At 38.3% G+C, this 16,740-nt stretch overlaps 1 protein-coding gene across 2 annotated transcripts in view; it reads left to right on the top strand.

Moving 5' to 3' along the window:
* Positions 1-226: 226 nt before the first annotated feature.
* pnocb (prepronociceptin b) overlaps positions 227-16,740 on the top strand; it is a 21,585-nt gene continuing 5,071 nt past the window's right edge. The window contains exons 1-2 of one of the 2 annotated variants that reach the window (XM_020616944.1): positions 227-368; positions 12,970-13,219. In XM_020616944.1, coding sequence (XP_020472600.1) covers positions 13,076-13,219 — 144 coding nt within the window. In that variant the 5' untranslated portion in view covers positions 227-368; positions 12,970-13,075. Of the gene's footprint in view, positions 369-2,504; positions 2,595-12,969; positions 13,220-16,740 lie in introns of those variants that run through there. The other variant, XM_020616943.1, reaches the window with a different exon arrangement.

The following is a 16,740-nucleotide window of genomic DNA, read 5'->3' as shown; positions in this document are numbered from 1 at the left end:
AAATACTGCTGTGTATCTCACAGAATGCTTACACTTTGAAATAAAACTTTCCTTAGTTTTTTGGTGGTTGACACTGCAGTTTTTCCAAGCAGAATAATTCTTCTTCCATGTAAACTTAAGGCAGCTTTTGAGATGGAAATGGAATTCTTTTCCAGGCAAAATTCATTTTCCGCCTTGCTGTTAATAACAATCAGTTGTGTCTTGACAGGTGAAAGCCCCGAGCAGCCGTAAACCACAGGAGAGAACCCCCCCCCACCTCAGTTTCAGATCATTGGGTTTCACTGTGGAGGAGGATGGTAAAACACTTCAGCTGGATGAGATGGAGAGGGGACAAGAAGTTGGACTTAAAATTAACAGGCCAAACACAGGTCAGGTTTGGCTGCAGCTGTCTCATAGTTGTATGAACACTTTTGAGAGGCCCATAACTAAACTGTAAAAAACATTTAGGGCTCTAAAAATCATGTACTATAGGAAATAAAGATATAAGATGGTGTCACAAGTTAAGTTATCACAAAAATATTATTTGTTAGTTAAATACAGAAATGTTGCATATATTTAAGATTATTGCAGAAAATAATATTATCCCCTACTAAAAACAGGTACTTGGGTTCATTTTCGAGACGATGTAAAATGATAAAGTGACAAAATTGTCAACAACAGGAACAAAAAAGCTGCATGTGGCACAATATGAAGATGCATGTGAGAGAACGATTGTGGCCAGAGTCATATGCAATCTCTCATCTCCAATTATCTGTTTGAAATTGGAGGGCAACATATTTTCAGATCTTGCTTTGCAAAACATCAATGCTAAAACTGGACTTACTAGTTATCATGTGATATGGTGGTGAGTTAAGTGTGACCTTCTCAGTCATCAAGGTAATCACAGCCTCTTGGCCTCCAGAGGAAACATTTATGTACACTGGACTGAGAGTGGCAAACAGCGATATCAATGACAAACAGGCCTCGCAACAGCTGCTTGTTCTTCTGGGCTTCTTATCTCAGTTGTACCGGGGGCTTTGTCTATGTACCCAATTCATCCATCACTATCAGGCCTCCCACAGGTTCAGCACCAGTATTCACACTTTAACAGGGTGCTGAAGCTTATGTCAGCTTGTGATGAGAAGGGAGCTGAAACTCATGTGTAAAAAAGAAAAAAACAGCAGAAAAGCAAGGTTTTACTATGAAATGCTTATAAAGCTATGCAGTATAACCAGTGAGGTTTTTTTTTTCACCACAAGTGACTATTGTCCATCAGTTCTACAACCTGTACATGTGTAAATGTATTGTGCATTATCCGTGTCAATTAAACAATAATAGTCAAAGCCATTTCCATCATGCATTAGTTACTTAATTGTTTTTGCCACACTAGTGGCCTGACTCTAGGATCTTTCAGTCAGTTAATCAAACACTGGTCCAGACTGAAATGTTTCAATAACAATTAGATTAATTGGTTCAATGTTTTATATAGACGTTATAGACAAATACAGTACATGCAGTACCTTCAGCCCCACCCATACACCACATCCATCTTCTGATTGTTACCTCACTTCTCCTGCTGCTCATCAGCCTAATTTTCACTGCCACTTCTCTCTGTCTTCTTTTTTTGCTCAGTTGTTCTTCTTCTGGTTGACATAAACTACCAATCCAAAGATTGGACACACTTTCTCATTCAGTTCATTGGGAATGTGCTTCCAGACGTTTGAATGGTGGTGTAATCGCCACCTCAACAGAACACCCAACATGTACTACAGGCCATAGCCTGCTGAGGAAGTCTTCAGGACCTTGGCAGGTCTTGTTTTCAACCCCTGCATGACTCATACTAACCTCTTGTCTCCAGACCCAGACTGACTGCTTTTTCTGTCCATTGACTTCTCTTCCTTGTTAAGTCTTTCATTCACAAGGAGGACCTAGTCTCTTATTCAGGTGTGCCATCAGCACTAACAAGGAAAGGCTTGTTATTTTACTCTTTAGCAGCATACACAACCTTATCGCCCCACGATCATCTACCTGTCATTGGTTTTCTTACTTTCCCTCGGCTTGCATTTCTGGAGTAAACATCTGATTACAAGTGTCATTTTGCTGCCCCGACTTTGGCAGCAGGTTGCAATCGAAGTTATGGGTTTTATGGACATCTTAGAGCATCTGAATCAGTCTCATGGTGGATGATGTGTATTTTTAGAGCCTCATTAGTTGGCTCAATGAAGACGAAATTCATTGCGTAGGCAATGCCTCCTACGCCAGCACGGGGCAGTGGCTGTGTGTCTGTCCGGGGTTTGTGCGTAACAGAATGGGGGAATCCAGCCCTCTCTCTCTCCCCCCTCTCTCTCTCTCTCTCTCTCTCTCTCTCTCTCTCTCTCTCTCTCTCTCCAGCTCTCCTCTATGGGGATGTGAATGGTGGCATACAGGGGAAGGGAGGGGAGGGGTGTGGGGGTGACTGGAGGGTTGAGCCAGGAGGGAAGGGGTGTGCCATTATAAGAAGCCTCAGAAGAGGCATGCATTCAGTTGTTGAAACCCTTAGCCTAAGGATACAAGCAGAGCCACCTACCCCTCCACAGAAGGAGGACTGAGAGAATATCTTTACGTCACTGATACAGGTAAGGAAGCGCTCAAGTGTGACTTTTCATATCAGTGTGAGCTTATCTGGGTGCACAGGAGAGAAGACACTTGTTTAGAGGTGAGAAAATCCTTCATTTGAACAGGACTTGTTGACTCTGGTATACACAAACCACTGGCTAATAGATCTTGGGGGTTATCGTTGTTTAAAGACAGCGCACTGTTAAATTCTCTCTCTTTTCCTCCTTTTTTTGGATTGAGTCTGTTGTTTCTGCTTTATGTGTTTCTGGCTTTGGATTTTGACCTCAGCGGTGACTTTGTAAATAAACCTCCCCACCTAGAGTAATCTTTTATTTTTCCATTACTCTGTTTGTCTCCCTGCGGCTTTAAAGGTATCATAGTCACCGTCAGCATTTCCCACAGCGCATCTAATTACTACTTAATTAACAAGAGAAAGTCCCAGATCTGCTGAGAAAGCAGTTGGTCATTCAGCTGCAGTTTGTTTTGGCCTAAGGTGTACTTAATTTTAATCTACTTACACATAATAATATACAAATTGAAATTCATTACAAAATTGGAATGAATGAATGAATAAAAGCATATAAACTATAACGGCACAGATAAAAACTATTTTAGAACCATTCCTCCAGTATTTAATTTTCCTTCATATTTAAACTGAATTTATCAAAACAGCTTAGGCAGAAGTCAGTTGAATGTCAGGAACTCCATCGTCAGCTTAAAGTATGTCTGGTTTACTATTGAGACTGATCATATATATTATAAAATATTATGTCACATTAAATATACCACATGAAAGATTCAAAGTCTCATTGACAAAAGCTGTTTTATTCCTCTCAAAGTAGCTCCAGTGTCAACTCAAACAAGTAGAAAACAGACTCAAGAAATGAAGCGGTTGATGTTATTATGCTAAGCGCATAATAATGATGATTTTAATGATAATGGTAATGAATGTGCATAATCTTTTCTCATTATCGGTGAAGACGATACCCGCGCAGACAGGGGAGAAAATGGGTGGCTAATGTGCCATTCACAGATAAATGGCTTCACATTGGGGAATGTTTTATGGAGAATAGAGTCTGTTTATTGGACCGAGTCAGATATGGCATTTTGGAGGTGTATCAAAAATAACTGGACTAATATGAAAGTCAAACAATGAATTATTTTTGTTTAGTTATGTTTCTTTGTATTTATTTTGTGTAAAAATATATGCTGTTTCATAAAAGGAAAATGTTTTGGTGCTAATGTACCATGGCTCATAGATTTTTTTTTTTTAATTGGTCCCTAGAATCTATAGTTATACGCTCAGCTTCTCTAGTTTGTTTGTTTTAAAAATTAAAAATAGATCTTGCAAGAGTCCATAAAATCTAATCTTGTTTGTATAAATCCGAGTCTGTATTTCCTCTCAATCTAAAATAGGTTTAATCTAATCACATCTCACATTATTGAAAATAAATGTCACGATTTCATTTGCTATTTATTTATTCTGTCTTGTAAAAAAAAAAAAAGCAGGTTGCATTGCTCTGGCAGTACCTCACATCTTTCTCTAATCAGCTAAAAAAGCTTTTAGGATTTCTGCTGCTTACGCTGAGACTGAACTAATTGTACTGTTTACAGGATTTTTTTGGCGTATCTGTCATTTTTCATGTAGGCTGCTTTTAGTGTTTTACATATCATCTTGTGAGCACAGGAGCATTCAGTGACTCTCCCTAGCCTATTTTGCGGTTGAACACTTCCCAGCCTCACTGTCCTCAGCTTGATCGAAGTAGGGAGCTTGTCTGACTGTAGTAGGTTACGTTCCCCTGCCTCCATGTCCAATGGATTCGTGCATGTGCCAATGCAGCTTAACAGCTACCAGATCGATGATGACACCATGTCAGCTGGATAACACTGGAGAATTTCAGTCATATGCTCAGAGCTGGTGGGAAGTGACACTGCAGGGCTGAATGTTAAGGGTGTCCTTATGGAAAGCCTTGTGTTCCAGTTGATTTGGCTTTGATAATTTACATTTTATTACAGTTTCAGTTAACTTTTTATAATGCCCTGTAGAAGGCATGGTTTGATTTCAGCACCTCAAAACACTTTCCACAATGTAACAAAAAATAAAATTGCCTCAGTTGAAGTTATATAAGGAATTACATGGAAACAAACAGTCAAGATTTAGATTAATGCACTTTTCTGTAATCCCAGTGTCCACTTTGTTTTGAAAGATTCATCTCCCACAGACTCCCACACATCTAATCCTGCTTCAGCTTCAGCCTGTGTGACAGTTTATCAGCCAAAGTGAAAGCTGATGTGTCTGTACCGAGCTGTTCTCTCTGTGTGCCATCAACCCATACAAACTGCAGTGCGAGAATATTATTCAGGGCTATTAACACAGCTTTGTGTGGGCTAAACAAGATAGATGATTGGTGGTGTGATTTCCAGTGAAGGACATATTTGATGCTGGGAATGATTACAGAGAAGATGTCACCCAGTCTACCTTCAGGTCCAAATATGTTCCCAATTAAGAGAAACTTAAGGAAACCAAAGATGAATATAAAGAGTATCATATCTTTGCTTAATTTTCGTACTAAATGTATAAACATGTTATAGCCTGTGTCGAATGCGAGGAGGAAAAAAGTGCTGCACTTCCTCTTATTTCCACTCAAATAAAAGATGTTAAAAAAAATCTGATAAAAGAATCACCATTGCATGTAAGTGCATGTTGTCACGCTTTTCTTTGTGTGCTTGAATTTCATTGCACATATATAGCGTCGTCATTACCTCAATGCCCTTCACTCTTGACCTCTTCCCACTTACGGTCCTCATTATCTATTAATTCTGCTTCTGTAAGACAAACACTTGACTTGAAAGCAGCAGCAGGTAATAGGTGCCATCATGGAGTCTGGTGCAGCTGTGGCAGACCCGTCTAAATCGGATTAATCGCATTCTCTCAGGTTAGTCATTTCAGGATCCATCCTGCGAGGAAGGGCACAACTGTACGTGCACCTTCTCCTGCTTCTGGTCGTCACACACTGCTTATCTGTGGCTGCACAGGCTGGATTTACACTGCCGCTGTGGGAAATGATCCTGCGCCTGTGTGTGTAAATCCTCCACAAACTGCAGGTTTCTGGGAAAGTAACTTGTTATCTGTGCTCTGACAGGACAGCAATTTGGTGTTGGTTTCTGTGGTATTGTGTGATTCTTGTGGTGTTCTTTGGGCTTCTTTGTGAAGTTGGAGGTAGACTACGGCAGTCAAATGAGGAAATTGTTGAAAGGGAATATCAGTTTTGATAAATGATAAATTATGTAATTTATTAAGCAAAAATTCCAAAGATGTTCTTTGGACAAATCGAGCAGTCTGAAGATATCTCCTTGGGCTTTGGAAAACTATGATGGACATTTTCCACTATTTTCACTTATTTTGTAGACTAAACTTATTATAAATTGAAAAGAAATGAGCACATCAAGGTAATGACAATGCATGCTGGTTGTACATCAGGAACATTATCCACATTATAGTGTGTACCTTTAGTACATTTATTGTTTGTACTCCTTTAAACTTTGGAGGCAGAATGACCAAAAATAACTGCATTAGAGTTGGGATGAGAACTACATACTGTCTAATTGCAAGCAGTCAGTGACCTATACAAGGTCTCATGTCAAGAAGCTGATCTGATGAGCCACCACATGATGAACATTAATACACTGCAGAGAGCCTGGTTTAGAAGCCTAGGTGGTTTAAGGATGCATTAAGTATGGCTTGCTTCACAGCCTTTTGCAATGTTGATTTTAGTAATAACTGCAGAGATAAAAGTGGAAATGGAAGTAGTTTAAACTTTTACGTTGAAACCCATCCTTCAGTTTCCTATGTCTCTAATTCTGTTGAGGGATGCAGGGAGCTGAAGCCAATCTCAGGATGCACTGGGAAGCAGTGACAGGACACAAGTTTTGAGGATAACTGAGAATTTCTAAAAAAGATGAATGTGACAGGTCAGGGAGAAAGAGAATGCTGCAAATAATATATGGCTATTTCACCTCTACTCAAGAAAATGAAAAATAAATACATTAAAAACAAAAGAGGTCAGCCCTGTAATAGACTGGCAACGTGTCCAGGGTGTACCCCGCCTCTCATCCAGTGCCAGCTGGGATCGGCTTTTGCAATTTGGACCCTGTAAAGAAAAACATTTACTGATTTCAAGCTGTGTTCCCAGTCATCCAGAGAAATGAGTCCGAACCAGAAAAACTATGAATTTTGAATCAGCATTATGTCTTTGTTTTTCTACATTCTCTATAGAGACACACAGTAAACCACACTTTACTGGCTCATTATCTCAGATAAAGGCATTTTCAACAAGCGATTACAGAGTAGAAGGTGATAAAACACTGAATCTCCTCAGGTTATAAAGAAATAATCAAGTACCATTAATGGTCCATGAGACAGGATAGGTAAAACAGGAATTTTAATTGTTTTTCCTTCTTCAAATTGACCACAAGTTCACTGCTCCTGGCTCTAGCTTGATCTTAATGAAGTGGATGTACTGTATACTCACCAGTGGAAAAGACTGGAAACCACTGCAATATGTCACTAAAGATAAATGATCTCAGACATAATTCACAGATATGGAGGAAGTATAGGGGCGTTGGGACTAGAACAGAGCAACAGGAATGTGAAAGTGGGTGTGAAAAAGGATGCAAGAAGGAAACAATGAGGAAAGAGACCGCTAAGGTTTCCTATGCATTAGCAGTGTCCTTTGTGCTTTTCAGATGACTAATGGATGAGATGGAGTGAGTCAAAGCTTTGTCAGAGATGAGCATGGAGGTTTTCTTCTCCACCACTCACATTCATGACCCTTCTCCACCCTTCATTAAAACCACCAATGCTAATTTAGCTTTATTAACACGCATTGCTTTGCAGCTTTGTGCACATTGTGCTGGCTGCTCCTATATAAAAAGTATTAAGATCAGGAGGATTAATCTAATATGTTATGTTATTAACTGTGTGTGTTTCTTAAACAAAAATGTCTGCAAATATAAAACCTTATAATTTTTAGAACCAAAACAAAAATGGCTGCATCAATATAAAAATTAAGACAGTAATAACAATAAAACCAAACAGAACAAAAGAGTGGGTCCTTATATTTATTTAAAACATATCTTTAAAATTGGCACATATAACAGATAAAACAGCCAAACTCAAATAAACATTTAAAATTTCCTTTAGCCTTTTCAGAACCAAAGCAGCTTCTGCTTGGTGTACGACCAACAGCTACAAACTGTCTTTGTTAAATCCATTTCCTTTACATAGATCATAAAAAGCCCCCAAAGACTTTGCTGTTTATTTGATATGGTATATGTTATTTCTTTAATGGAAAATTTGTTCTGTGGATTTTTTTCACAGAACAATGCAATTAGATTTTTACATTTAGAAAATTGACACCATTCAATATGTGTTCATTATTACTATAATGTGTTTTTCTGCATAGGAGCTCAATAAAAACAGTAAGGGTTTAATAAAATTCTATTATATTTTGTGATAATGATTTAACTTGACAAGAACTACATATGCTCATATTAGCCAGTTATATCTTATTAGTTTTAGGTGTGTATTTTATTACCTGGGTGTGATTTTGAGTCCTCATTCCAGACATTTAGTCTATACTGTGACCTCAGTTCTTCAAAAGACTTCCTGGTGTAAAAAACTCATTATACCACATATTACACCAAAACATTTGGTCTTTCAGATATTTTGTCTCATCATACCAGATTTTAATTACATCTTCCTAAATTGGATCTCATGATAAATCCATTTTTATCCCACATTCGTTAGAGGCTTTCGCTGGTTTTGGAAGTATGTATACAATATACTATTTAGAGAATCTTGAAGGCTCCTGCTCTGAAATCCCTGCAGAAACATTTCCACAATTTCACATTCTTTTTTTTTTTTAAATGAATCAACTGGAAAATTGCCTGGTCTCATCTTCTTCCCAGATTTCATATTACGTCCATTTTTTTTCTCTGGTATTTCCAGCTCCAGATGTCATTTCCATGCCCATAGTTCACCCATTTACCTAAGGCCCCATTCAGGTTTTGTAGGTCATGTTTTGGACTCATTTGCAAAAAAAGGTTATTAATCTCAGTAGGATTTTCTCCTGGTAAAACAAAGGGTAAAGAAATATATAATAAAGAAGATTCTGTATTACACAACAGCAGCATTTATTCCAAAAGGGCTTTCCCTTTATATTTTCTTGCACCCTTTCCTTGATTTGGGGGGGTGGCACTATAATTTTCTTTTTCTAATATTTAAAAACAATATATTTATGACAAACAAAAATGGCACACAAAAAATCTAGCCATTCTTTGTTTTAAAAAGCTGCAAACTAAACTGTTCTTAAAGTCACAAATGAGAAAACGTAACCCCCTGAGAAAGAGACAGGATGGCTGTCCTTTGAATGTGGTCACATGCCCCTGTGTACACTCCTTCTTTACAGTAAATCTTAGCTCACAAGGCAAGAATGAAATATGAAATAAATCTGAGAAAAAGTATTGAAAAGAAAAAAACTCCCCTGCTCCCACCCGAATCCACAATTTCCCCCCCAGTTCATAAGGGGACAGTAAACAGGTGGAACATTAGTCCAGGTTGTTTTGTGCTCATATATTTTAGGCTCTGACAAAAAGGAAAACTAAACCAAATGCATAAGACCAGTGGTCTGTCTATAAATGCTCTGATGGCTTCCTGTTTGATTCATAGTGAAAAACATTTTTTTATAAAAAACACGTTAATTTTCAGCACAACACTGCATATTCGTTTTGGGAAAAAGTGGGTAAAAGCATTCATTTATGCAAAAAGGAAAGACATCTAGAAGTAGAGGCCTTTAACTATGCTCTATTTTCTTTCTGCTTTCATGTTATTGTCCATTTAAAGGGCAAAGCTGTCTATTTTTTATGAATGATGAAGATCTGTTTTCAAATGCAACTCTTCCTGTCATGAGTTCCCAGTTTCCCTAACGGATTATGCTGTCTTGGTGCCTTGGAGGAAAGCCTGGTGTCTAGGGTGTCCCTCCCCTGCGATCACTACTTTATCTGTGTACTGTACATAATATATCAGCCTGGTCAGCCGTCTGCTCTGTCAGATAGATTATGCAAATAATATAAGAGTTTAAAGATAACTGCAGTAGTATGTAAATTCATAGACATTACTGCCTAAAATGAACCAATGGTCAAAACTAAGAATGGACTCAAAACCAAAACAGAGCAGATAGGGGTGGTAGGTTCATGGCTCAAGGTGTCACACAGAGTCAAGTTATTAGTTACTGACTCTTTCTGGCCCTTTGGGGTCATGAGCAGGGGTGTGGGGACAGCCCACTAAGGCAAGCTAAGGAAAGTGTGATAACCAAAAACCATGGATGCATTTTCTGAAAAGCTGACCTTCATAGATCACCAATGACCTGTCTCATCTAATCTTCTAAACCTACTTTTTAAGGTACAAATAAATGATGTTTTTTGAGTGTTTTTTAACTGCTGTAACTGTGCCTCGTAGGATTTGGTATTTTGAGTAAAGCTGCTTTAATATTTTCCTTCGATGAGCAACAAGAGAGCTATAAATGGATTTTACAAAACTAATGTCAGTATTCAGTATTGTAGTTGGTCTTAACAGCCTGCAGCCTACAGCCACTCTGTGACACTGTACTTAAGCTTTGAGCTAAATGCTAACTTACATGCTAACATGCTGTAGTTAGCTTTCCCCTTTCTTTTTGGACAAGGCTGATTAGTTTATGTACCAGTAACTCACTAATCACTAAAGAGTTGTAGAGAATTGAGAAGACAGGTAATATGAGGTTTAGATTTTAATCCAATATGTTTAAAGATTAAAAAAATTTTTTTTAAACATCCTAATAATCACGATTGACTCTCACTTGGCTACCTCACTCACAATGTATCAAAAGATATTTACATAAAGTTGGTGAAAAATATAGTTTTATAGCATAATATATAGAATATAAGATATTTAAGTAAAACATTAAAATATAAAAGATATGAGGTAGGGGCCAGAGAAGAGGAGGAGCTGGATCAGGCTGTGTCCAGGCTGTGAGAGTCCGCAGTGAATTTCCTAGCCTGCTTTCTTTGCCCTTGATGGTGGGCATGTCAGCAACAATTTGCAGTCCTGACTGTCCATTGTAATTTGTTCCTGTCTTGTTTAGTGGCCAAACCAGAGCAGACAGTAGGCTAATGGATGTGTAGAGAACAGACTTCATGATTACAGTGGGTCAGTAGCTTCTGAGGCAGGTTGAACTTCCTGGGCTGCTGGAGGAAGTTCATCCTCTGCCTGTCCTGGGAGATTGCAAATCCCAGAAACCTGAAGGATTCAGCTGACACAGTGTTGCTGAGTATGCGGGGGGTTATCTTACAAATGAATACAAAATATAGTGATAAAGTAATATTAAAAATACTGATAAATTGAAATAAAAGCACAAGCTTTCCAAGGCTTATAAAAGCTTCATTTGAGATAGTCATAACATGTTGTATTTCACATGGTCTGATACTATCTCCATAATGTTTAACTAAAAGCCTAAGTCACAGTATTCTAATATGATCATCTGAATGTGTGGAAATGAACAAATGGACATCTATTGTCTAATTACAAAGCTTTGAAACCATTAAACAGGACAGACATAGCTCAACTTTGTTCATTAAGAATAATGTTGACCAAAAAGCTCATAGTGGCTCCAAAGACCAATTTATATCAGTATACTCTGAAAGAATGGTATTAATGTGTAAAAGCCACATTTTTGTTGTACTGGCACATACCCAGGGCCTGTACCATCACTTGCTTTGTTCTGGTTTGCTAATTTTTTCATCTTAGTAAGAGGCATTTAATGGAGAACATAATAGTCAGCAGGCTGGTAAATAATCACTGCACAGAACATCTCAGCAAGGCTAACAAACAGGTCCCTCTAATGATTTCCCATAAATCCATTTATATATTTCCAAATGGAGCCAAAGACACACACGACCTGGCTCATGTGCTATTGACTAATAGTGGTAATGTGGTAAAGTGGAAATGATGTGCTAGTTTTTAAAAGTATTTATTTATTTTTGCTTCAGTGCATCCAATAATACAACACCTACTTTGTTTATAGCCAAAGGTTTGCATTCACTCTCCTCTTTATTGTGGGATTATTGTGCCGTGTTGCCGTGACTTCCTCCACTCGTTTCATCACACCTGTGAAAATGTGTGTATTCCATTTGAGCAGATGGAGGCTCGTGTGGCTCAACAAAACACTGAAAACCTTTTTCTTAATGTTGTATATAATAGCCCTTATCATTGCAATTGTAAATGTAGATTTCATTTATAAACTGCAAACCTTAATGTTTTATCCATCGTTTTTATTCTTTAGCTTTATTGTTATTATAGAAATTGAGTACAAAATAACAAATCTACTGTTAATAATAATATATAATAATAATCCTCTACATTGTAATTCAGAATTGATACACATCAAATCCTTTTGAATGTGATGCAGTTGTATTAATATTAAAGTTAATCATCTCAATATCTGTAGAATGACTTCTCTTATGTTGACACGAAATGGTCTGAACGGTGCACAAAAAGAACTTTGAATTTATTAGTGTTTAACATTACCTAACAATGAATTAGATAGTGTTTAATAACAGTATGATTTATAGGTTGCATGCACAGTACAGTGTATGTACATACAGGTAATGCTTTACTTTACTGAGATTTCAGGCAGCAGCCTACCAGCAAAAGCAATCTGCGATGTTCTGAGAGTCTGTTTTTTCTTTGTTATCTCGGTGATATTGGATTTTATAGAGGTGTGTGACCTAAATGATGGGGGTCAGGAAGTGGAGGTCAAACAACAAAAACAGCACACCTGATTCATACACTTGTGGCTGGAGCCAGAGACAGGAGCAGTTATCACCCTTTACAGAACCATGTCTTTTGACTTGGCTTTACTACATCAGGTGTTAAAATCCAATTATTTCTTTACTTCAGGTGCATTATCTAGTTTGAAAATGACATATAGTTCTCTCCTTCTCCCTCTTCATGACTGGGACTGAATTGAATTGTTCTGGATTCTTGCTGCCACAGGCTGCCATAGTCTTGTTGTGGTTTAAAGATAATCTTTACAACCATAGATCAGATTTCCAATCCGTGCTGTATGATTTCTCTAGCCTACGGTAGCTGCTTCCTGCCCACTGGAAAATACCCATTTTTTCATTTATTGCCTGAGGTTGTGCTATCTCTCCATCCCACCCACACTGTCAATCTCCTAGCGTTGGCTGAATACTCACCAACCACCAACGCTTTGACTGATCATCCAAACCAAGTTAATGATATTTATTATTCTGAAATGATGCAACATTCCTGTTACTCCGTCTACTTTCTCCTCATAGACTGGACCCACATCATCTCCTAGATTCTCCTGCCATTGACCTCTGACTCCCCTCAGCTACTTGCTAAGGCTCCTGTTGGTCCCTGCCTGTCTGGGTGCGCTGAGCGATGAAGATCCCTTTGTGGTGCCTGGTGGTGCTGTTGGCATGTCTCTTCACGCCTGGATGCAGCGACTGCCAAGAGGACTGTGTGGCCTGCGGTCTGCTCCTGCAGCAGCGGCAGCAGCAGCTGCAGCAAACCTTCAACACCATGGTGAGTATCTGTGTGTATTGCTGTTCGTCTCACTGTTAACAAGAGCATCCACTACATGCCTTGTCAAACCTCTAGTGTGTGTGTGTGTGTGCATGTCAATGTGGGTACAGCTGCAACAAGACTTCAACACCCTGATAAAGGTGTGATTGTCTAAGTTATTTTCAGTCTCAATAAGAGCCTCTACGTAATGATGTGTACTCTGTGCACTTGTTTGCTTGTGTAATATGTACACTGTATAGTTTTACTGAATTTTCCTGTTTATTTTAAAGACTTTAAAGTATTTCCAACATCCGATACATGGAAATGGTAAAATACAAAAATAAAAATAATAAAATAAACAAAAATAACAGGGAAAATTCCTGGGCTTTAAAGGTTAGCATCTTTTTTAACATGAAAAATCTTTTAAATACACAAGATTTCATTTAAAATTAAAAGGAAAAAATGTATTTAAGATTATGAGAAATTACTGTATTTTTAGAAGATGGTTATTTTTCATAATTTTATGGGAATATTCTGGCACCCTGGCTGCCAGAATAGTACACCATTTTCTTCTAAAATGTGTTTTCAGATTTCAACGGTCTGCTAGAAAAAATCAAGAAAAAATTTATAAAAACACAAAACAAAAATCATGTCTTTTCACTAAATGTTACAGATAATTCACCTAAAGCCACATACAGTTAAATACAGTATTAGCTTGTTGCTAGCTAAAGCAGAATTATTTTATTGTGTTTTTATTGCCAGAAAAAAATGTTTTTCTACAGAATCGTGACTTAAGAGAGAAATAATGATGGAAAATATTATAAAGCCATAATGAATGAAAAGGTGACCCCTGTTGTATAGTGGTTTTGAAACATGAAAACATTTTACCAAGCATTTAGGACCGAAGGGAGTTGAGCTGAAACAAGCAAACAAACAAAAAACAAACAAACAAAAAAATACTGTAGCTGTTTTTCCTGAGTTCTGGCATTTCGGGGGTTCATAGCTTAAACTGCACAACCGTTACTGTCTCATACTGGTGCAAGGCTATTTGCATAAGTATCTACAGCACTTATGCAATATTTTGTGACCAACATAAGATGGCAGCCTCTGCGATAAGAGAAAGCAATTGCTCTCTGAATTTAAACCAGAACTTCAGCACAACACACAATCTCATTTCCAAACAGTCCGAGACACATCAGTGGGTAAAAATATTCTGTGGGCATCCAAGAATGGCTGTAAGATGGCTAATTTAGCTGATAATGATGCAGGGAGAGACAGCTGGGACCTTTTGAAGTTGTAATAGAACTATGTAATTGACTGCTGCTCCATATCATCAGCCTGGGTTTACACCAGTGACTGACACATTTTATCAGCTCCTCATTGTTTCAGCCGCCTTCCCATTGAGCCACAGATGGAATCCATTCCATTGTTTCCCACTCCCGATTGAAAGAGTATATGCGGAGCCACCGGTGTTTATTACAATGACAGGACCCACTGATTTATATAGAGGATGTGTCCATACACGCACCCAGAGACACACGCATAGAGCATCATCCCTTCCTCTGGTCACATTCTTTACACAGTGCTATTGTTAAAAGCAAATGCCGTGCTTTATTTACATTTGTGCTAATTCCCTGCGCTGTGGCTGTTATTCACACAGTCCTGTGCTGTTCCAGCATATTGGCTTCTGGAGTCTTTTGGTTCTGTAGCAGTAATATGGTCAGGCAGTATGTCATGTGATTTGTTCATTTTGTTCATGTCTTGAAAACCAACCTTTGTTTCCCTCTGGTTCACTTTGATCGGACATACTTTTTGTTTTAGTCACACTATCTTTGCTACATATTAATCAACTCCATCACCAGACAAAAACACCTCAGATTACAATCAGTCACACACCAACATTTTCAGAATGTTTTGCTTTCAACAGTGTCTGGGCATGTCATCTTACTACTAACTAGGAACTACTTCCTGCCTTGCTGCATACTGTGTAGACCACATGATTCCTTGCTTTGGCACTGCGAGGTGCAGAATCAACCAGTAAGGACATTATTCCTAAGGATACTGGCCAGTAAAGCAGCACATGCTAGATTCATGAATCCATCCTTAAGATGCTGCTTTGTCTGAACTGCATGTTGGATGATCAGATAGTTTCAGAAGCCTCTTCCCCTACACCCTTCTAACATTGAAGTTAGGGGCTTTGTTTCCAGTCATTTCAGTAACTTCTTGAATCAAACAATCTGATATTCACACCTACTTAACACAATGATTGGCTCGCTGTGCAGGGGTGAGAAAGGAGCTCTCTTCAACTATTTCTGTCACGTTTCAGGTAAAAAGGTGAGTTAAAGATTATCATAATCTTACAGGAGTGACTTTTTTCTCTTCACTCTTTTCCCCCTTGCTCCCTTTACCTCATAAATACTTATTTCCTGACCTTCTTGGATTTAAACACACCCACATGACATGCTTTCAAACCACCTGTACAGTCAATATGCACACTTTTCCGCCTATCTTCTATAAATGTTCTGTAATCATTGTTTTACTTTCCATGTCCTATGGACTTCGTGAAACAGGGCACAGTGGCAAACACAGGTCTAAATTTTTAAGAAAAACTGCATAAAGACTGTTTGAAGATGTCCCAGCTTTGCAGTGGCAGGAAAATTGAGCCCTATGTTTTGTGTTACGACATGTTTCTTCTAGTTCGGCTTGATCAGAAGCTTCTCCATAAATGTCCAACAAATATGAAACGTCCTTGTCCCTCCACTGACCCCTGTCGCTGATGTTGCTCTCCTCCATGTTTACTATTACTGGTCTCTGACGCTGAATGATGATGGCAGGTGATATGTGCAGAGGAGTCAGACATTTAAAAACCCACATGAATTCCAATCTACCATCCCCCTCCCAATTTGGTCCACTTCAGCATGTAGTGTTAGTGTAGCCTTATTCAAACCTTAGCACTGTATTTAAGACTAATCCTGATGTACCTCCACTATAAGAATAAAGCCCTTGAAGCAAAGTCACTTTAGAGATTTTCTGCCACCTTTTTATCCTCTAGTCCTCACCAGTATGTGAATATGTGACTGTGTGTACACACAAACACACATACACATACACATACCTCCTCTAACTCATAAACCTCCTTTAAATTGCTCCATTGATCTCACGTGGACAATCCCTGGTGTACTCATTTCATTTACGATGGATAATTAATTTCCGTTGATAGATTCACAGCGGAACTCCCTCTTCTCTCATTCCTTTGATGTAAGCAGGTTTTGCGATACTAACGCAATTTATCTCATTTGAGGGAAATTTGACAAGTAAATGGGATTTGCTTCTTACCCCAAAGTGAAATTTAACTCACAGGGCTTGGGAGGTTAAGGAAGGGGAGAAAGAAGAGATGTGGATAAATAAATCAGATATACAGTATTTACTGTCAGAGCAAAAACAAATGCACTATGGTTTTCTCCAATTTAAGGGAAGCCTATAAATGAAGCCTATAAATCTATAAATGATCAATTGAATCTTATTTTGACCAAGTCAGCAGG

This window comes from Monopterus albus, unplaced genomic scaffold (assembly GCF_001952655.1).
Source record: "Monopterus albus unplaced genomic scaffold, M_albus_1.0 scaffold182.1, whole genome shotgun sequence".
Lineage (NCBI taxonomy): Eukaryota > Metazoa > Chordata > Actinopteri > Synbranchiformes > Synbranchidae > Monopterus > Monopterus albus.
This window is presented reverse-complemented; position numbering and strand designations above follow the sequence as displayed.